Source organism: Bacillus rossius, chromosome 1 (assembly GCF_032445375.1).
Source record: "Bacillus rossius redtenbacheri isolate Brsri chromosome 1, Brsri_v3, whole genome shotgun sequence".
NCBI classification, from domain to species: domain Eukaryota; kingdom Metazoa; phylum Arthropoda; class Insecta; order Phasmatodea; family Bacillidae; genus Bacillus; species Bacillus rossius.
Genome location: NC_086330.1, coordinates 352,528,626 through 352,552,446, shown reverse-complemented (window position 1 = coordinate 352,552,446; position 23,821 = coordinate 352,528,626). Strand labels below are relative to the sequence as shown.

The following is a 23,821-nucleotide window of genomic DNA, read 5'->3' as shown; positions in this document are numbered from 1 at the left end:
GACTACGTGTGCTCGCTCTATACGGGAAGCAACATAGCCAAACATGAATGATGCCAACTAGCACTGGCTACATTTTTATAAACGGTACACCGCGGCGATGCAGACAAACAGATAAAGATTATAATGTTTAAAAACGTTTTTAAAAGAATATTGTGCACACAGTGTGACCAACATAAGCAGTCCCTTCATGTCAATATGCGCGCCGTAATACTTCTAGTTTTGTCTCAAATACTTGAACACGATGCATTATGAGTGATCAAGCACGTACAGTTACCAGCAGCTGAATGGGCAGACATTGCTTTTGTTTGTGTGAATTCCTTGCCACTGGCTAGACTGAGTTCACGGCTCGGTTTGTGGCTAGGCGAAAACGGTGCGGCACGGCGGCATACGCGTGGACGTAAAATAATTTGGTCCTTTACACTGCATAGACCGCAATTTAACTTGCCATAGCTGATGTTTGTACAACAGCTGATAGCGTAGTCAGACCTGCACGCGCATTTCTTCCCCCTTGTTTGGCTAACTGTATCCCACGGTACAGCTGTTGTTCACTGAAGTTGAAACAGACTTTGTGGTGTCGTGCCCAACTTTTTTTTTTGCCTGTGGAGATTTCGCACAAACTGAAATTTACAGACGTGCTAGATAAGACTGGGGCAGTAAAATTAACATCGCGCTAAATGAATCCGTGCATTCTGAAGACGTGCTAAGTGAGGGATAGGTGTATCTGAAAAAATAACATTTTTTTCATTACGAATAATTTCTTAACTTCTTGAAAACATTAAAAGCACTGTTACATTTAGCACTGATATTAAACCAAATTAAGACACTACTTTCTTAGCTGATAACATGTTTTCTCAGAACATGTCAATCTATTAAATAAAATAGTATTTAATTAATAAAATTCTTACATTTGTGTGACCTACTTGATATAATGAGCAATTTTAATGCAACATTTGTATTTAAGAGTCTAAATGGTTTAAATTTTGTCCTAGTTGGGTTAACAAAAAAAAAATGTAAAGCATGTTTGAGAATACATTTTTTTTTAAGTCAAAGGGTTCATGCATATGTAACTATGAAAGAAATTTGTGAATTAAATGTAGAATGGTTTGTTTAAAGCAATGAAAAAAAATTAAAGAAAAAAAAATGTTTGAATAACAAAAATAGGATTACATGTGTTTACGTGTGTAAGAATGAACATATAAGGAAAATCTGCTTTTTTTTTTTCTGGTAAAATTATTACTTCATAAAGGTTTAAAGTGAATTACATAATACATCCATTCAATAAAAATACAAGAAAACCTATATTTCTACGCTTAGTAGTGGAAAATTATTAATGAAATGCTACGATGAGCCTTTGGAAAGGCAAGTGACTTGCACCATCTAAAAAAACTAATCAGCATCAGTTTTGAGAGTTATACACATTATTAAAATGGGCAAACATTAAAAAACTAAAACAAAAAACAGTTCTTACCGACAAAAAGACCTTTGCGAAGAAAGGTTCTCCATTCCAAGACCAGCCATTCGACCACTTTGGTGTTATTGATGCACATCGCTTCAAAGGAGCTTTTTTACTACAAACTGTCACCAAACCATTGTTTTCGTGTTCCAATACCTCACTGCTAGTTTTCACAGTTTTCTTAACTTGTCCCTTCAACTGTTCTTTCTTGTTTGCAGCCAAAGATGGCCTTCTTACACCACCCAAACACTGCACTTTAGGAATGACTTCAGTCTCTTCTTCTGATAATGACTCCCTTCTGTGCTGACTTTGAAGCAAATTTGACTTCTTACTTGTAGGCTTGTTGGCTGCACTGTTTGTGTCGACAGTAGAGGAGTTTTTCCGGCGAGATTTGTTCGAAGCTGTTGGTAGTGTATTAGGTATATCATTAACCAAATCATTCTGCTTTGTCTTCCTCAATACATGCTTCTTTTGCGGAACTGGACAACCATTATTTGCTTTTGCTTTGCATTCAACTTTGGTGGTAGGCATTTTGCCATTTTCAACAGGAACTGTAGGTAAGTTATTTTTTTTAGCTGAATTATTGAGCATTGTTCTATTCCTACACAACGCACTTTCCAAAACATTTACATTAATTGAATCACAATCCCTTGTAATACCATTTGCATGAGATTTGTCCTTTAATTGTTTAGCACGTGAAGGATATGTTTTAGTTTTAGAGTCTTTTAGATTTTTTGAAATTTTCGCAGCTAATTTTTTTTTCTTAGCTGCCGGAAGTACAGGTTCTACAGGTTCTGCATTCTCACTTGAATGCTTGATGTCCTGTAGCTTCCTCTTCTTTGGACAAGGTACCACGTTAGCCACAGAGTTATTGTTTGAAGAAAGAGGAGCAGTTTTCTTGGTGATGTTATCTTGGGCAGAAGAGACTATCTTCGGGGACAGATTTTCTTTTTTCAAACTATCCAAATCTTTCATTGCGGCACTTGCCAGTTTGCTGCTTTTTAAAGACTTTTGTCTCTTGGGCGCAGGCAACAGAATCTTCTCGCCTTTTTCGGAATCCATGACATCCGACTTCCTCTTCTGGCCCGATTCCACCCTGGGAGCGTCGGGTTCTGGCTCGGCGACAGCTGAACTCGACAACTTCGCAGTGCTCACTTCAACCTCCACCGGTTTGTCTTCGTACTTGACACCGTCCGTCTCCGCCCGCACGACCTCCTCCTCCGCTGCGGGGGCGTTGGCACTCCTGCTCTGGAAAGTATCGCACATCAACAAAGGTACGTTTTTGCTCTCACTCGGGCAGTCCGCCGAGGACCTCCTGCTGATCGGCTTGCCGCAGTCTGGCGATTGCGGCTGCTTCATGATCGTGAGCAGGCGGTGCTGGGACGCGTCGTCTCCGGGGAGGCGGTAGTCGGGGTCTTCGGGCAGCTGCTTGTCCTGCCGGGGCGGCTCTCTGTCGTCCAGCTGGGCCTCCGAGCTCCAGGTGAAGGGGGCGCAGTCCTCGTCCTCTGGGGGCGCGCCCGGGTTCCTCGCGGAAGCCGCCGCCGGGGTGGGCGGCTGGGATATCCCGGCGCTGCCCCGCGCGGGGCTGGGCGGCCCGAGCGCCCCTGGCGGCTCCAGCGGGAGCGCCAGGACCACCGGGGGCAGAGGATGCTGCTGCTTGCTCAGGAGATGAGGCCCCTTACCATCACCAGTAAGAGGCCCAGTATGGACGTTTTTTGGACACGACTGCATGGGGCACGGGCAACTAGGGTACGCAGGATCTGCAACAACCCAACATAGGTGTTCATTAATTTCTATCTATCATGGTTAAACATTAGCACACTTAAAAATAAAAGTTTTTATTTTAAAATATAGTACATTTGTGCAAACAGTAATCTAAAAAGAAACGTGTTGGTGAATAATGAACAGGCTCAACTGCAAATATTATGTACCTACTAAGCTAAAATATAATTTGTTATGTTACTAAAGGAATGGTGTAATCAGCAGCACGCCTCATTCATAAACCATCTAGATGGTATTAGAGGAGAATATCAATACAAAACATACATGGTACTAAAAATATCATTTTATTGATAGCATCCTTATACTTATAAGTTTGTGAACACTCAGATGCATGCAAGTTTCATCGTTTACTAAACAGTTTCACTGAATTAAGTTACTATGCAGAGAAATAATTTAAGAAAAAAATTATTTTAATTAGAAAAAAACAGGTGCAGGATCACTTTTCTCATTCAATAATATTCCTCATCTGCCTACAATTGAAATGAATTATTAGTGAAAGAAAGTAATAAAAAAAAATCCTACAATCAATTTCCAGAAACGTGAACTTTGTTGAGTCATGTAACTAGGTTGCGGGGAGCAGGCTCACCTATGAACAGCCCCCGTGAAGGCGGAGAGTGCGTGTAGCAGGCCGCGGAGGCGGGGCCGGCGGCGTAGCCCGTGTAGTAGCCCGGCGGCGGGGGATAAGGGTCCACTATGGGCGGCGGCGGGTAGCTGTCCACCAGCGGCGGCGGCGGCACGGCGTGCTCCCTGGAGGCGGGCAGGTAGCTACCGCCCCCGGCCACCACCATCTGCTGCGTGGCCTGCGGAGGCGGCGGCGGCTGCTGCTGCGAGGCGGCGGAGCCCTGCTGGGGCGGCGTGGACGCGGAGGCGGCGGCGGCTGCTGCGGCGGCGGCGGAGGGGTACAGCTCCGAGGTGTAGTACTGCGGCGCCAGGTAGCGGCGGTGGTAGGCGGCCGGCGGCGGCGTCGAGTACGCCTTGTGGAAGTAGGGGGCCGGCGCGCTGGCGGCGGGGTAGCCCGAGTAGCAGAGGTCCTGCGCGTGGTGGTAGTGCGGCGGCGCGGCCGAGTACTGCACGCTGGCGGAGGCGGGCGGGCTGGGGTAGTGCTGGGTGTAGGGGTAGGCGTAGTGCGGCGTGGCCGTCGCGGGCGGCGGGTAGGCGGCCGGGTAGCGGTACGTGGGCGGCTGCTGCTGCTGGGTCACTTCGCCGCCAGACGCGCATGACGTCGCCGTGATGATGACGTCGTTGTCGGACGACTCGTCGCCGCCACGCGTCGTCCCTGCGAAACAACCGAGCATCGACCTTCAGTCACGGAACCAACGGACCATGACCGTGTTCACGATCAGAAAACAAACATGAGCAAGTCATAACAGACTATGTACACGACCTGTGCGAAATCGGTTAACAGTTTAATTGTTGTGTATTTAATTTTATCCAACGAAATTCCGCGATGAAAATAACCTCTATTGGTAGTTTTAGTAAATAAATATTTAAAGTATCATTTTCCGGAGATATCTGACCAGCAGCCTGTAAACTATATGTTCAACTTATAAATTTCATTAGGTAACTAGCCGTGTTCCCGGATGAAAAGTACTTTAACCTTGTTTTTTTTGATGGGATTACCAAAAACGCTGATCAAACTGACTTTTATTTATAAACAGAAGGATAAACACCAATTTTTATATTTCTAACTGAAATGAAAAACTTCCATACAAACTTTTTTCCTCAATTTAACACCCTTGGAGGATGAATTTTCAAAAATCCTTTCATACTGCTCACCTACGTTATATCAGGAAATCTTGTGTAAACTTTCATGCTTCTAGACCCGCTGGTTTAAGCTGAGCGTTGTCTGTCAGTCAGTGTTAAGAGTTTTATTAAGAAAATGAAAGAGTAATATTTTTTTAGTAAAAAAAATTTGAAACCTAAAAGATACTTTATCATTTTATTTTATCATAAATTCATCACGAGCCACTTTCCTAAATACCTACTATCTCAATAATTTTCACGGGAAGAATTACTTAAGTAGATTATTCCTCGATTTATTATAACACCATAAATGATAAATAGATATAAACAATTTCCAATTCCTAACTGACACCCTACTCTGCTTCCATTGGGTGTTCCTCCTTTGCGCATGACAGTTCCGTGTGTCGTGGTCAAAGCTTGTACACATAACCTACCGTTACTGTTATTTTGTTTTCTATTGTTGAACCCAGCCTTAACTTCTGTGCACTGTAATTGGCTCGAATCCGTATTTTTCACAATCGGGAAACGTTTCGTAAGTCGTCGTGAGCCTGTGGGTTTTCTCGGGGTACTTCCTCTTCCCCCCTCCCCCCCCCCCCCGGCTTCATCTTGCATTCAGTCAGCGCTCCATAACAATCTCTCATTGCCCTTCATCATGTCTAATGACCGCGATGTCGAAGTGAAGTGAAGACATAGTCCGTTCATACTCGTAAACAAACACGTGCGTTGTTTTGCGAATGGTAGCGAGATTGTATTCTAAAGACACAAGCGTTTGTTGAAATTATTTTGATTTCGAGGTGAAGTGAAGACATAGTCCGTTCATACTCGCAAACAATAAACACGTGCGTTGTTTTGCGAATGGTACCGGGATTGTGTTCTAAAGACACAAGCGTTTGTTGAAATTATTTTGAAAATAATACATTTGTAATTTGAAGTATTACGTAATTGTTACCCGCTAGTCACGAAATACCTAACACTTACTGCACTGAAACTGATCCATACAAAGTGCTACAAGATTTCATAAACTCAATAATGTTGCCAGAGGCGTCCGCCATGACACGCTTTTTTTTTTGTGTGTGGCACTTCTATGGGCTTCAATAATGGCGTCATGAATTGTCAGGAGATGGCATGCCGTGACGTATTTGAAGTCATTTTTTTTTACCTCACCAACACCATATTGTCACGCCCAAACATGGCGGAAATAGTGTTTGACCACGTCCGATGATGGTTAGTAAGTATGGATTAGAATCTCCTCTCCATTGTTTAAAAATAAATTATGCTTGAATCAAACATTAATTAAAATATAATCATCATGCGCCAATTTTCATAAGAAACACTTAGTAATTATTTTTAAAAACGTATTTCATATAAGTATATGCAAAAAATAGCCATAGCCACGTGTTGAACAAAGTTACAGTATATTTGCTATTTATTGGCAACTGGTTTCCGAAGGAATCTTTTGTCGGAGTAAATAATATATTTTGTTTATTCTGTGTGTCTCGAGGGGAAGGGTGAAGATACACAGGTCCATCCCGCAGGTAAATCCGTTCGCAGGCGTGCCGAGCGAGCTGTATGAAAAATTTATCTTTGACGTCCCCTCAACACCGCGCTGTTGCCAGGTGTATTCTCACTCCTCCAGTTTCTGCCATTGATCTGTATTGCATTGCTACGTGGATCACTACGCTAGGTGTTGCGCCATCTGCTATAGTGTGTCTCAACTTTAGTTTGCAGTGAGGATTTCAAGTGGGCATGTACTTTCTTTCTCTCTCTCTCTTCCCTTTATTTCCCACACACGATATGCGATATTAGCGCTGACCTCGTTCCAGTGTGTTCGGTTGCCAAATACACGTAAAAGAGCACAAATTTTAGACACAACTTCACAATGTAATGCATTTTAAAATGATGACTCTGAATGAAATTTTCGTAAATACACCTTCTTCTTGTATTTCATCAAGTGCATCATCTGATACGGTTCAATTCTTACCAATGGCGGATCCAGGATTTTGGTTTGGGAGGGGCTTGACCCAGCTGGGGCTAGGCTTTATCAAGGCAAACCCTAAAACAATAGTGGACCCAGATGCTTTTGGAGGGGGCTTGAGCCCCTTAGCTCCCCTCTGGATCCGCTACTGATTCTTACTTCTAAGGAAACGTAACTCACGACGCCATCTTGGTTTTAATTGTTTTTGAAATCAAATTACTTTTAATAATTTAAAATTAAATTTTTTGGCTTGGTTTGACGATAGCACATAATTAAAGTAATGCCTCGTAGATTATAGTTTCAAACTGGTATAAATAGTTTCTCCTATGACATAATAACTAGAGTTTATAATTCATAAATATTTCTTTCAGAATGTAAACTGTACTAATACTGTTAAAAGACACTATTTTACATTCAAAAATCAACACATAATACAATTAAAAATATATATTGAAACTTATTATAGTTATCTTATAGTATGCAAAATAACTTCTTTAAATTTTAAGTCGGGCAGAATCAATCTGGCAACAGTAGACACCATTTGATCTGTACTGAATTCTAAGCGTGATACAGGCTATAGATGCCTCTACTGCTCTATCGGGGCCTCGAACAATAACAGATCATATAAAACCACCAGAAAAAACTTACGAAAAAAAAAATCACGTCGCTTACAGAAAATCGTTTACAATAAACATTTTTGTTTTAGATACGCAGTCAGTCAAAACGACGGCAAATCAGGAACTGCTTCCACTGTTTGATATATAAGCACGTCCAAGGATATATTAAATTGGGGCGTGTATTTTTTTTTGCGAAGAAAACAAAAAGACTGGTCGCTCATTAGACTGCAGTACGGTACGCAAGTGATTGGCGGCTGTCTGCAAGACAAGCCATCGCCCTATTTGACCGGGCCATTCAGAACGCGTTTGCTTCCGCACTGGATGTCTGTGATTGGTGTGCTATCAATCGGTTTTGACAAAGAGCCGGGAATTTTTGGGAGAAAAAAATCCAACCAATGTGTTTATTTACATTACCTGTTTTTTTATCTCAAAATGTTTGCATTATGGTGGGTTTTATGAAAACTATTTTTTTTAATCAATTAGCTTTTTAATATTAAGCATACCGAAAACTTTCTGTTTAGTTAACTACACTCTTAGATTTTCTAAATGAAATATAATTTATCTATCATTATATGAATTTATAAGGGCTAATTATAATATTTTTAACAGCGTATCTTCTTGCAATGGTTCAACTTAATTGTTAACGCCTTCATTTCGCATGAACTTTTATTTGTTGACAGGCACTTGACAATATAATAATGAAAACCAAACAGAGTATTGTCAAGTAATCAATAAAACAAACATGATTTCTTGTAGGAAACTAGACTGTCAATTAGCAGTGGCAATTTTATTAGTTTTATAAAAAAATTCAGAAGTCAAAGGTAAAATTTAAGTCTGCCAACAATGTTAAACTCGGTGCTGAATGAAATGTGAATATGAATTTGCTTAGCTCAGGTGTGAAAAAAAAGAAAAAAAAAAAAGAGAAAAGCACCCGATATTATTACTTTTTTTTTTTTTGCTTAGCTGCTCAGCAAGTTCAGAATCCAGTGAAATAAAAAATTTAATCTTTTGGACATGTGTGGTCTAACCATTACCAAACAACCTGGGAGTTGCTAAAGCGCACAAAATTATCTAACATAAGTTGATATATACTACGCGGATAGCATTTAGACTTGTGACTGTAATCAGTCTGCGCTTCGTACGTTTGTGTTCACCTGTAATGTACGTACGTTCTAGGTGTTATGTTAAAATGTAATAAAACATTACCATTTTTGCAATTGAATTTTCTTTGTAATAATACTGAAACAGTGGGTCATAGACTGGTTTTTTTTAAATGGAGTTTTATTGGAAAAACCCAAAGCGGAACCTATGTGTCGGGTACTCAACTGCTGACCCTGCTGACAGTTGACACGCAACTGAAATAAACCCAGCCGACCAATAAACATGAACAACACTAAGGCAGTTTTAACATAAAGCTGGTCTGTTTATCAAAAACTGAAAATTGGTCAGCAACACAAATCATAGCTGTGTAATAAAGACTAACATGCTAGAAATAGCCTGAAAAGAGCTCGCTAGGAATAATCGTAACAAATGTCACAATGTGGCGAGTGTTGTTAAACAAAGATGTTAACACAACAGCAGAGAATTAACGTCAAACTTCATTATAACAAAAAAAAAAATGTTTTGCAGTTGAAGTATCAACATGGCAAATAAATTCACGTGCCATCTCTAAAGTACCCTCGAGTACTTATTTTCATTCATTAACACACAACCCGAGGCAGTGTGCTGTCCTCGTAGTGCTACATGCAATATGGTACTGACACGAGGCTGCTATAGAGGCGAGGCCGGCTAGCCAGCCCGGCGCGATAGCCTGTGGGATAAACCCCACCTCCTCATGGACATAGGTAACCGCCGACCCTCCCCTTCCTCTTACGACTTCAAGGACCTTGCATTAGCAACTTCAACCCCCCTCTCTCCACCAGCGCCTTCCCAAGGAGTCCTGACCGCCTCACCGTCGCTCTGGTGGGTTCGGCAGGTTACCAGAGCCCCGTCGCGTGAAGTGGCGTAACTAGGACGCCATTGTTCTTGCTGCTTCGAGTGTGAGGTCGAGGGGGCTTCGGTGACGGAGACGCTTCCGAGGGCCACGATACCTATCCCTGGGGGCGAACTCATAAGTATAAACTACCTGCGAAGCTGTAGTGAAGAAGAGGGTGGGTGATGCCCTTGGCGAGCGATAGCGGGCGAAGAGTAACGCCCTTTTGTGTGCGAAGATCTGAGCATCAGAGACGGTGTCGCGGCGTGGCGGACGTGTGAGCCACTGTTGAGCCAAGCTCTAGTTGTGAGAGTAAATAAATATTGGAATTTATACGTCCACTATTGTAATAATTAGCGGAGCTTCATTTAGATCGTTGCAATTTCAGGAAAAAAAATACTTTGTAGTTAATAAATTAAAAAAATATATGTTGGTTATTTCATTTTTTTTATGATTAGTAACTGGGTCATTCCATGTCAAATCAACCAAAAAAAATACTGTTTTCAACCCGACCTTCTCAGATTTGTCTGAATTTTGGTATGGTGGTAGCCGTAGTAAATACTAACATAGAGCAATTTTTATTTTATTACTATCCCTTCCAGTTTTTGAGCTGTACAGTTACAAACATGGTCAAAATTCGGGTTTTTTTTGCTCGCAATCAAATGTTGATTTATTTATAGGTTGAGTTCTAATAAAGCTGGAACAGTGAAAATAAGCTCATTTTTGAGCTTATTTGCTGGGCTTTAATTCAATATACAACATAAAAACATTAAAAAAAAATTCACTTTTCAAAAACTTTTTAAAAATTGTATATACTGGTTTTTGAAAAACTATACTTTTAAAATTCTGAAAATAATATATGTTTAAGAACAACATACTGACTATGAATGCTGAACGTTTTATTATGGGATGCCAATGGGATCATATTAAAATACAATTATATGTAGAAGAGTGGCTATTTTTATCATAGGAATTCACTGCTTATTTTGTTCTTATTCTACTATCCCTGTAGTTATAGGGTGAATAAGATTAAAGTTTTTTTTTACCGCAAATCAGCTGAGATTATCAAGGTTTCTTTGTTTCCCTCCAATTCTCAAGTTTTTCCTCCAATTCTTGACATCTTATATATAAAATTCTCGTGTCACAGTTTTCGTTGCCATACTCCTCCGAAACGGCTTGACCGATTTTGATGAAATTTTTTGTGCTTATCCGGTATCTATGAGAATCGGCCAACATCTATTTTTCATCCCCCTAAATGTTAGGGGTAGTCCACCCCTAAATTTTTTTTTTATTTCCAGTTTTTGGTAGGAAATCACCATGGCAACGGCTGTTGCTTTGTTGATGCTTCATTCGTCTCTATGGCAACGGCTATTTCATTGTTAGTGTAGTCCTCATCACTCATTAAATACAGACCACCAATTATTCAAATTAAGAAGACAATTACTAACTACATCTGATTTCTAAAAAGGTCCAGTGAACTCTTTACCAAGTCAACCAATTTCGATGAAAATTGGCATTTATGTGTAATTGTTTCCAACTTGAGAGATAGGGTAGTTTTTATTTCGATTAATGTTCGATTATCAATGTTGATTGGTGTTTAAGCCCGGGAAACAGTGGGTACTTCATCTCCATGACAACGTTGCGTGCTCGAGAGTCGGGAAACCATCGGTGCTATTCGTTTTTTCTTCGGTACATTACAAAGCATTGTATTAAGTTTTTGTCAAAATTAATTAATTTTCATTTTATTTCATTTATTATAACTGTAAATAGGAGATTTGGTCTCATTTTCCCCCCCATAAATACAACCGTGCGAAGCCGGGTCGGGCAGCTAGTAACCTATAAAAGTTACTACTTAGTTTGTAGAGTGAAGTGGCAAATGGTTAAATTGTTTAGGATTCTTCATTGAGTTTTATTAGTGATTCTTACAACCTAAAGTGTGACCTTTAGTTTAAAATAAATATGTTTTAGTTCAGATGTGATGACAATATACTATATGTAGCAATTTGTAGGCCAGTTATCTGTATTATGGACAATTGAGTATTAGTTATAAGTCTAGGCCTATACTGCAAACTACTAGCTTTATGTTTTGTGTTTATTATTTTATTTTCTGATTCAGTTACAATAGAACACTGTATTATAGTAAATTATGCACAATGCCGAAAATTTCTACATTATGCTGTAATTCATTAAGTCAGAAAGGCCATAACAATCACAAGAAGAACCTACGAAATGTTAATGAGCGTATGATAAAAAAAATTACCTTCTTTAGTGCAGACTCAAAAAGTCTGTAACTAATGCAGAAAAAAATTATCAAAAATTGTAACTACGCCTCAACCAGAATTAGATATAGAATCCCAGAGCTCTCAAGTTCTGAAGACTCAACAGAGAACGTTATAACTGATGTTTTTGTAGACAGTTTGAACAACTCTTTGCAAATATTGGGTGAGACACCTATTAAGAAAAAGCGTTTAGCTGAAAAGAACTATTCAAAAACTAAAATTGAAAAATTATCCTCTGCAGTAAAAAGAGAACTTAATGTATCGCCAGAAAAGAAAGAAGCCAACACATCTGAATCTGAAATTATTCTTCAGTTAAAAGAAAAATTCAAAAATTGTTCTTCCAGAAGTGAGAAAATAACAGTGTTAACAGTTTTACCTAAAAGTTGGCCAGTAGCAAAAATTCAGGAAGAGTTTTCATGTTCAAACTATATGGTCAGGAAAGTTAAAGAGCTAGTTAAAGAGAAAGGAATTTTGTCATCACCCAACCCAAAACCTGGAAAAGTCCTTGATAAAACAACTTTTGAATTGGTGAAAAACTTTTATTGCTCTGATGACATTAGTAGATCCATGCCTGGAAAAAGAGACTTTGTTGCAACCGTAATGGATGGGGGGAAAAAAAAAAGTACAAAAAAGATTAGTATTAACTAACCTAAAAAATTTATGCAAAGTTTAAAGATCAGTTCACGGATGTTCTAATAGGTTTCTCAAAATTTTCTGAACTAAGGCCTAAAAACTGTTTGTTAGCAGGTGGAAGTGGCACACACTGTGTTTGTGTCTGTACAACACATCAGAACTTCAAACTTATCCTGGATGGTTGCAGAATATCCAAATTAACCGGAGAAGAAGTAACATACAAGCATTGTATTGCTAGAGTTATGTGCAATCCCCCTTTGCCTTGCTGCTACTTCAATGAGTGTGAATTCTGTCCTGGGTCTGGACTTTTAAGAGAGTTTTTCGAAACAACACTAGACTCTAACAACATTGACCAGATAACTTACAAAAAGTGGGTTACAGTTGATTGGACTTCTTTAGAAATGATGATACAACCAACAGAAGAGTTTATCGATTGTTTGATTGAAAAGTTGGACTTGCTGAAACGACACTCCTTTATTGCAACACAACAATCTAATTTTCAAAAAAAACACAAAGTGTGACCTCAAGGAAGGAGATTTTTTGGTAGGTAGTTACTGATTTTTCAGAGAATTACACATTTATAATACAAGATGAGGTTCAAGGTTACCATTGGACGAACACTCAAGCAATTCTCCACCCTTTTGTTGCCTATTACAATGATGATAATGAAATCAAACATATCAATTATGTTGTAATATCTGAGCATTTGACACATGACACGGTGGCAGTACATCTATTCTAATCATATTTAATTGACTTTTTAACTGGATATTTTGGTAAGAAACCTACCAAGATGTTCTATTTTTCAGACAGCTCAGCAGCTCAGTATAAGAACAAAAAAACTTAATTAATTTATGCCATCATGAAGAAGATTTTGGAATCAATGCTGAATGGTATTTTTCTGCTACTGCCCATGGAAAAGGAGCCAGTGATGGTGTGGGTGGGACTGTCAAAGTGTCAAGAGACTAACAGCTCGTGCTAGTCTTCAACGACCTCTCTCTGACCAGATCCTGAGCCCTGAACAATTTTTCTTGTTTGCTAAAGAAAATATTAAAGGCATTTACTTTCAGTTCTCTACTTCAGAAGACCATTTAAGACATGAACTCAGCCTCAAAGAAAGATTTGACAAATGTTGTCCAATCATTGGAACCCAGAAGTTGCACTCTTACATTCCTCTGACAAAAAACAAAATCAAGACCAAACAGTACTCTAACTCAGACAAAAGTGAAGTTGTGCTGGTTACTGATTTAGACACTGATCCTGTACCCTTCAGTAAAATAACACATGGTGGCTATACTGCCTGTAAATACGATGACCACTGGTGGATGGCATGTGTACTTGATAAAAGTGAAGAAAATGATGAGATTGAGGTTAGCTTTTTCATCCGCATGGACCAGCAGCATCATTTTCATTTCCTCGCCATCTTGACATTTTACATATCAGAAGCAGTGATGTTAAGGCAACATTAAATCCAAAAACTGCCACTGGAAGAACATACACCCTTTCGCATTGTGAAATGCTCCTATGCTCGAGACTTATTCAATGAGTTCAACCCCCAACCTTATAGATGGTTTGCACAGTGTAAACTATTTTCAAAACCATAGAATATTTACATATAGTGTTCTTATATTTTTTAATATGTGCTAAATAATGTGAATCATCAGACAGTTCAATTGCAACTTTTAAAACAATTTGCCGTGCAGTTCAGAGAGTCAGAATTGGTAAGTTGTCCTACTTGTTTATATGCTACAATACAATTTTTTAACTACATAACTGTTTTGAAAAATATGCTTATGAAACCACAAACAATTAGTGTTTTCCAAAATAAAAGATATTAATTATATTAGTTAGTTGATATTATAAATTACTTCAAGGCCTACTTTATTGTTGTATTTACTGATATTCCAAAGCAAATTTACTAACCTTACAGCAGCAGGTTAAAATAGTGACCCACTCTTTTACATAAAATTGTATTTTAATATGATCCCATTGGCATCCCATGATAAAACTTTCAGCATTCATAGTCAGTATGTTGTTCTTTAACATATATTTTTTTCAGAATTTTAAAAGTACAGTTTTTTAAAAACCAGTATATACAATTTTTAAAAAGTTTTTGAAAAGTGAATTTTTTTTTTAAAAAAATTATGTTGTATATCAAATTTAAGCCCAGCAAATAATCTCAAAAATGAGCTTATTTTCACTGTTCCAGCTTTATTAGAACTCAACCTATAAATAAATAAAAATTTGCTCGCGAACAAAAAACCCTGAATTTTGGCAATGTTTGGAATTGTACAACTAAAGAACCAGAAGGGATAAAAATAAAATGAAAATTGCTCTATGTTACTATTTAATAGGGCTACCACCATACCAAATTTCAGACAAATCTGAGAAGGTCGGGTTGGGACCTTGGTTGATTTGACATGGAATGGCCCAACTAAGGAATTTCCCTGTAAAGTTACCACCTTATCTCCCCTAAGATAATCTTTAGAAAATTAATACTCAAGAGCGCTATCGATACAAATTTACAGGAAAAGCTACCCAAAAAATAGTAATGACAAGAATATTAACTACCCAACACGGCGCGTGAGACCAGGTCTTAAGAAAATCCCCCTAAATAATTTTTTTTTCCGGCCACTCATACGACGTGCAGATATTCAGATGAAACCGCGTGATTTAAAAACTGCTCAATATAAACGAGTGGTGGCTACTTACGGAAATCATTTAAGAATAAGCTGAGTGAGGATGAGTATCGCTTTTTCCGTATATAATTTGTAATATATATATATATTTCTTAAAAGAGTGAATATGGCTTACACGAGTGTGATTCAGAATAATTTTTAGGTGTGAAATGCGTGGTACAGATTATTGAAAGCACCCCAAATGACTTGCATTTCATCTTTATCTTCATTTGTCCGCCATCTGAAACGTGCACGACAGCCTTGCTCTTAGAGGCGACACCGGGACTCACCCGACGGCGTGGAGTTGGAGGAGACGATCTGCGAGGGCGGCACGCTGTGGCTGGTGTGGCTGGTGTGGCTCGTGTGGCTGGTGTGGCTGGCGGCCGACGGCGGCGGCGTCGGGGTGGCGGACGCCTCGAGGGTGGACAGCACGGCGGGCGCCTTGCCCGGGTTGGAGGCGGCGGGGGCGGCGTGCAGGTGGTGGTGCGACGAGATGAGCGGCCCCGCGGGCTGGTAGTAGCCTGCGCAAACAACCCGCCACCCCGCGTTCACTCGCTGCGCCCCCTTTTGCTTGCCATCACACGCATTACACACGGTCCCTTCCCTGGTTCCCGCAATCCATCCGGCACAGACGGCATCACTGTGGCTACACATTTCCGCTCCGTGCGACTTCCGGCAACCAAATAGGTCCCAACCAAATGGCGTACACCGAGAGCTAGGATGTTACACAGCAAAAACCATAATATTTGTCTGACGAATATTTGGAAAGGAATGATACATTATTGATAGAGACAGGAAAAATTCGCGAATTCATTACACGATAGGCTAAAATACAAATCGTTATACCTCAGTGCTGCCTCTGCTATTGGTTCACAACTCACCTGGATGACTCAGGGCCAATGAGAAACACCCAACCAAAGTTTTATCGAATAACAGGCTGCTACGCTGGAACGTCTCACAAGACAGCAGCCAATGAATGGGTGGCATTTGACCGAGTGTACGTAGAACTATGGAGTTCATCCTGCAGGTCATTGAACCCGCGAATTTTTCCGGTCCCTAATTATTGATAGAGACCTGCAAAATTCGCGGTTTAGATGGCCTTCAGGATAGACTGCACATACCCCTGTACACTCGGGCAAATAACGCAAGTTCATTGGCTGCCGGCTTGTAAATCGTCTCAGTTGGTTTGTCTGTGATTCGATCCTTCTTTGGTTGAGGGTTTATAACTGGTTGAGATTCGTCCAGATGAACAGTAAGCCAATAGCAAAATTATCTGAGAGGTATACGTGTTTGAATTCTAGCGTATCACCGAATGAATCCGCGCATTTTGCAGGTCTCTACAATACATTTATATGCTCACTCGTTTGGTAACTCAATCAGTCTCAGCTTTTTTTTTAAGTTAGCCGTCCAACCAAAAAGAAATTCACTTTGTAGTTTCGTGTAATTTTTAAAATTGTTTATTATAATTATGTGACTGGGAACTAGATATTCGTTTCCTTTGTTGTTTACCCACAGATACGTACATAAAACTCTTTCAGATATGCATAAATTTAAAGGTCCTTGCATAAGGAATAACTGAATAAACTGGTATGAACAAAATCTAGTTTATAGCATTGCTGAAAAAATTTGATTCCGCCAATATTTTACCGAAGTGGTTTAGAATGCATTTACCACATAAATGCCAACTTTCAGAACATTGAAACAGAAATAAAAGGTTACCACCAACGTGAACATGAAAAATTATAACGAATTATATATATTTTTTTAGTTGTACACTTTTTATTAAAAAGAAAAGATGCTGCTCTAGTCAATCAGTTTGGCTTTTCAACTAAAATGTTTATCTTAGATTTGATCTTTTTGCTTAACGAATTATATGCAGTTTAAATATCTGTCTTTTTAGCAAATCCGTACTTAACTTTTTTAAGTATTGGGACCTATTCTGTTAGTAATTAAAACTGACGGATTTTACTCCGTCTACTTTCATTACTTTTCCGTGCTCTGTTTATTTCACCTGAGGGTGTCAAAAAAGTATATCTGGTTTTGCTCTTTCTCTCCGACAGAATTCGTTTTATTGTTGAAATTAAAACACTTATTTCAACGTTAGCTGTTTCAGCGACATAGCAAAATTTCACTCAATATTTTCGCAGCATTGTAAACTACGTCTCCCGTGTTTGTCACCGCAGTGGTGTCCCCGATTCAATACGTGATTTAAATTCCGACGCAGAAGTCGTTCCGAGAATCGGATCGTGTAACTCCGATCAGGCGCGCGGATGTTGTAGCAGGCAGCTGCTCGACCAACCCCCTCCCTCCCTTTCCCGGCGCGCTCATCACGTGACCGCCCGGCAACAGTCTACGCGGGTTCTCATGCCTTTTGTCGCATTATACGTAGAGACCGGAAAAATTCGCGAATTCATTTTACGATAGGCTAAAATACAAATCGTTATACCGCAGTGCTGCCTCTGCTATTGGTTCACAACTCACCTGGATGACTCTGGGCCAATGAGAAACACCCAACCAAAGCTTTATCGAATAACAGGCTGCTACGCTGGAACGTCTCACAAGACAGCATCCAATGAATGGGTGGCATTTGACCGAGTGTACGTAGAACTATGGAGTTCATCCTGCAGGTCATTGAACCCGCGAATTTTTCCGGTCCCTAGTTATACGTAGAGACTGGAAAAGTTCGCGCTTAGGATGACCTCTAGGATAGACTCCACAACCCCCTACACACTCGGGCAAATGCCACCTGCTCATTGGCTATTAACTCATGACACCTGTCAACTGGGACGCTTGCGATTCGATACTTTTTTTGGTTGAAGATTTTCCACTGGCTCAAAGTCCTCCAGATAAACTGTGAGCCAATCACAGAAGCAATATAAAGGTACAGTTGTCTGAATTCTAACATATCGTGAAATGAATCCGCGAATTTTTCCAGTCTCTGGTTATACGACATAATACGACACTAAGCTACTGCATAATATTAAAAATAATTGATAATATTTTGTAACCACGACAATCCACTGTTTTCCAGGTTTAATTCCCTGTTTCCCGATTTTCCCAGTCTCCCGGGACCGTGTCCAGAACATTAATAATAATAATAATAATAATAATAATAATAATAATAATAATAATAATAAGAAATACATGGAATTTTTTTGAGGAAACGTGCCGCCAAAATATTTTTTGAAGCATTTTTCGTCTCCACAGTTGAGGAAAAATATTGGTTTTTGTCTTCTCAATCGAAAATGAAGTTGTACACATAACCTCAAACGTGATTTAAATCCTGTCACACTGTCAAGTCTATAACTAGATTCAGCTAAAATAACAATTTTAATTTTAATCGTATTTTAAAATTAAAATAATGCTTTGCAGTGCTGAATGGAAAATTTGAACTAATGATTTTTGTGGATTCCCTAACTTCTAAAAATTCTGTATATTTTAATCACATTAATACTCGTTGGGTAAAAAATATTAATGTTCTGCGATTTTTAGAATAAACTAATTTGCTTTTTACGCGGCAATCATACTAACTACTTTAGTTATTTTTACAGTTATAAATTCTTTAATCTTCAATGTATTCTTCGCCATTTAAAAGATTCGTTGAAACGTTTCTGTAGGTTGTTTTCCGTCAAAATTTAATACATTTTAGAACCAGTCATGTATAAGTACAAATTATTTGGTAGCAACTCAAGTCAGCCAACTAGCTCCGTCTCTCTCTCCCTCTCTCTCTCTCTCTCTCTCTCTCATATATATATATATATATATATGAGAGAGAGAGAGAGAGAGAGAGAGAGAGAGAAAGAGAGAGCTGCATTAGTTCAGTTGCAACCTGCAACATTATTTGATCAACTTTATTTGAAGGTAATGGAAACGTGTGATAGTTTGACAGTGTGGCAAGGCCTTTGGAGATGATTTATCGATTTATCAAGTTAGTCAACATACAATCCACGGTAATTCTTGAGTATATATACAGCCGTTCAATCTAGCCTGAGGGCGAAACGAATACGCTAAATGATCGTAAGTCTACCAATTGAAAAGTTTTACAAATATCATATGATTCAAACATGTGCAGAAGGTACAAATGGTAGCAACAAATGAACAAGCCACACTGGCTTACCTATACGCTCAAGTGAGTGTAGTCTCGTCTGACGGGAAATAACGCGAATCCCGCAGGATACTGCGGTGCATGCTCCAACAACGAGCCAACTGCAGGAAATAGCCGAGACTCGACCGAAGACGGTTGAGCGCGGGAAGATAAGGGGGTGTAGGAAAGTGGAGGGGAGATGAAGAGGCACGAAGAGAAAAGGAGAGGGGAGACGTCCGCGATATGGAGGAGGGGAAATGCAGTCAGTCCCGTGTCACTTCCGCTTCAAGCTCGCGGACGTACTGTGCGTGCAGGTTATGCTGTTCCAGAAAAGTTGCAAACTATTGTATTTACTCCATGTCCACGGTTCTAACTCTAGACAATTCCTTGAGTTTTCCCTGTCCAAGAAAACATTCTTGCCATGTCTCGTTTATAAATTTTGCAAGATAAGATGAATATATATTACCCTAAAGCAAGTTTCGACCTTAAGTAACGTGTCTAATTTACCATAAAATCTATTATTAAAACACAGTTCGCGCTGTTATGATTTCGACTCAACAGTATGCGACCAACGCTACCAGCATGTAATATAAAACCACTATATTTTATCAACTTTGAAACAGTACATTAGTGATTGTATCCAGATGAATGACTTAATACATTAGATCGTTCGTTTTTATTTCTTAATTTGCGTTCTTGAATTGTTTCCATGACAAACAGTGCAGAACTCCAGTGGCGTATGTCCAAGAAATTGTATTAAATCAAAATTCCCCATTGCATGTATCATTTAAAGAACGTACATTTGACCGTGCTTCAAATCATTAAATCAATACACAGTTGCTACATTAGCTGCTGTTCTTTCGTTTAACTAATGATGATAGCAGGTGGGTTTTCAACTATACATGAATATGTGACTTAAGTACAGACAGGTTTTAAGACATTAATGAAACACTAGGTACATTATTAAAACATCCCGTTTGGTAATTAACAGTTTGACAAATTCCCTGTGTTTTCCACCTTTTGAAATCCCCGAGTATGTCCTGCTGTCCAGATTTTCCTGTCTGTGAGAACACTAATGTTATTAAGGCTCAAGGCTCACCACTAATACTTTGTATTATATTTTTTTCTAATTAAAGTTTTAAATAAGGAAATATTTTAAAAATGGGTTGACTATAGAAGTTAGATTGAATGCATATCCCAGCAGTTAAGAGACTTAAAACGAACTTCTACCGAGCGACTATGACGAAGTAAGTCAAACAAGGAGTTTTAGTTATGACTGCTTGCATAACTTTATACAAACAGCAAGTTTTGGGTGGCCTACATCTGGCGATATATTTGGAAACAAAACATAAACTGCAATGCTTATACGGCGAAATATATGCAGGAATTTCCGTAAAAAAATGACACGACGATGCGATAATCCATCATGGCGGCTGAAGCCAAGTTTTTATTAATTTTACTAATTATTATTTATTATTAAGGATAAGACCAGAGATAATGGGAAGGTTAAGTTAATATTATTGAATCAATCAGATCAGTTTTGCGTGTACGGATTTGCACAAACACATTTGACAAGTCACGTTACACAATGATGACAATTTGAATACACAAATAAACGAATATTTCAACTAATCTCCCATTATCTGAAATCACCACTGGTTTTACAGCGAGTGTAGCCAGTCAGAAATCTCTACATGTAAAAAAAAAGTGAAAAATTAATCGAATACAATCGACAGTTACATTATTATATTTCTTTATTGTTTGTAAGAAATATTAATTGACAGAATTAAAAACATCAATTAAGAGTCTTTCGTTTGTTGTTTAAGTTGATATTTCAGAATCATGTTGCTTTTATGTGCCGAGAAGGTTTGTAAAAAAACATTCTTGCTAGCTGCATCCTAATTATAGCATAATGGATTCCTTAGCAAAAGAATCCACTAGAAGTGCATCGTAGTTGACGCGACCATTTTTGCGTTGCTTCCTAATTCTCGCGAGTGATGTCGATGCATCCCTACACGCGTCCACTAAAATCTATATTTCTAGGGACGCTACACTCGCGTTCACTGACGCGTTCTTACATCCATTAGCTTCGGAAATCGTGTTTTATTTATTTTTTGTTTATAATAATTACTTCAGATTTTCGGCATAACATTTGTTCAAAACGTTATAAGTAGAGACCTGCAAAATTCGCGGATTCAGTGACCTCCAGGATATACTCTACTACACTCTACACACTCGGGCAAATGCCACCTGTTCATTGGCTGCTGACTTGTGAGTCGTCTCGAGTGAGTGTCTGTGATTCGACACTTCTTTGAGCGAGGTTCTCAAATTGGCCCTCATTACTCCAGATAAACAGTGAACCAGTGGTAGAAGCAGCGCTAAGGTATAACTATTTGAACTGTAGAATATCACGAAATGAATCCGCGAATTTTGCAGGTCTCTAGGTATAAGCATAAGTGATAACTCAAACGGAGACAAATATAAACGTTGATTCCACGCGTATGGCCTGTTTTTTTTCTTCTTTTCAGATCTTCCCCGTCTGGGTTAAAGCCTGGTGGCTCTAAGACCCACCACTAATATTTTGGGTTAATTTTTGCCATAAAAAAAACCCCTCTCTTTGTGCGTGTGAGAGAGAGAAAAATAAAAACGGGAATACGTTCGCGCGGGCAAAGACAAGGCGCGCCGCCAGTACCTACAGCTCGCCGCTCTCGCGGGGAACAGGTCTGCGGCTCTTCCCGGTCCGGACTGGCCCCGCGGGCGACACGAGGCAGACCCGGGGGGGGGGGGGGGGGGTGTCGGCTCGCACCTCCCCGACACGCGCTCACACCCTCGCGCGCCGACACCACGCGTCGCAGCGCCCCGAGCGGTCGGAATACATCAATAGAGACCAGCGGCGGGACCAGGGGGAGGGAGGGAGGACTGAAACACCCCCCCTCACCACTTCATTTGACAGCGACTCACGCATGCGGGCGTTTTTTTTTTTTCGCGAGGAAACAAAAAAAAACAACATAATTTTCATCTGACAAACCCGTATTTTGGACAAGTTTTGCTTTCCGCACTGGTTTGCTTAAAGATGGGTGTTCTGAAATTTAGACACGTGCCTTAAATATGAACCCAGCCCAACCACGAAACACAAGACATGCTGAAAAGTTTTTTTTAACACACAGCTAGTCTGGAAATCGTTTTTGGCGAAAAAAAAAATACATAGCCCTACCAACGTTGAATAAAAAATAAAAACATAACTTCGGCGCACGAATCGCTGGATGATGTACGAGTCTAGCAGTGAACAGAACATCACATCCATCCGTGCTGCTGATTTTCAGTTACGAACGCCTGCGTCTGCGCGCAGGATGCACGAACGCAATTACGGAACTCGGCCCAAGATTCCTCGCGAGTGGGACGCGAGATTGCACGTAGCCGCGAGACTGTGGGAACCTTTTCTTTTTTCGCGGTGCTCCCGTTTATTTTTTCCCTGCCGCAAATTAATTTCTTAGCATTCTCTCGTCCGTCCGTCCGTCTCGTCCGTGTGTCCCAATTAAGACCCGTCTACAACAGTCCGAACCTGTGTGCGGTCCGTGTCCTTAATCTATTGTGAATGACGTCACATTGTCGCACGGAAAACTGTCCTGTCTACAATTGCGATTTCCTAACCTACTGATTTCCTAATATCAGTAAATATAGAGCCACAAAATAAGTGTTTTTTTCGATTGTTTTTGTTTATGGCTTTCACGTATTGCAAATGAGTACGCAGCTAAGTTTTGAATATTTATTTTACTTGTGAAAAGTTATGGGAATCCAAAAAAAATATTTCTTTATTCGGAAAAGAGAACGTGAATGCTATTAAATGACTTCTAATCACAGTGAGAAAAATTAATTCATTTACACGGTCCTTCTAGTTTTTCCACGATAGTTATTATGTTTCTCAGAACCCAAAGACACGCAAGAAGGTTTCTGTTTTAAGAGCACATTTTTTTTATTTTGAAACGGAAACAGGAAACCGTAAATACCACGAGTGTTATTCTTCTATGCTACCTAAGGGACAATAAGTAGGGGCAGGCATTTTTCGCGAATAAATCTGAACGCCTATCAGACTGCAACAAGGTATACCCGCAGCAGCTATTTCCTCATTGTGATTGGCGGCCGTCGGCGAGAGAAGTCGTTGCCTTGCCTTATTTGACCGAGCCACTCAGGACGCGTTTGCTACCGCACTGAATAGCTGTGATTGGTGGTTTAACAATCGACATGTACCTGAAAGAAACCCACCCAATCATGACACACAAACGATGCTACATTGTTTTAACTTTCAGCTAGTCTCAGAATCTTTCCGTGAAATATGCATGCCCCTAACAATAAGTTCAAGTAGAACAATGTATTCGGACGAGGGAAAATTCGGACCACCGTCCCTCCACATCATCCATGACGTCAGAGGGTCACGTGGACCAACCAATGATCAGTGTCCGCCAGAAACAACCTGGGACATTTGCTACCGTGGACGGGTGTTGACGTGGACACACCTCCGGGAGATGCCCACGGTTAGAAGGTAGAAGACAGGAAGCGAGATCGAGAAATTGAGACCTTCGATACCTCTTTGTACCCGTCACCCAA

At 39.8% G+C, this 23,821-nt stretch overlaps 1 protein-coding gene across 3 annotated transcripts in view; it reads right to left on the bottom strand.

Moving 5' to 3' along the window:
- The window catches only part of LOC134528232 (nascent polypeptide-associated complex subunit alpha, muscle-specific form-like), a 216,179-nt gene that overhangs the window by 17,182 nt on the left and 175,176 nt on the right, over window positions 1–23,821 (bottom strand). For all 3 annotated transcript variants that reach the window (XM_063361650.1, XM_063361651.1, XM_063361652.1), the window contains 3 exons: window positions 15,423–15,653; window positions 3,822–4,511; window positions 1,469–3,213 (listed from right to left, as the gene is read on the bottom strand). In XM_063361650.1, the coding sequence (XP_063217720.1) occupies window positions 1,469–3,213; window positions 3,822–4,511; window positions 15,423–15,653 (2,666 nt within the window). The remainder of the gene's footprint in view (window positions 1–1,468; window positions 3,214–3,821; window positions 4,512–15,422; window positions 15,654–23,821) is intronic.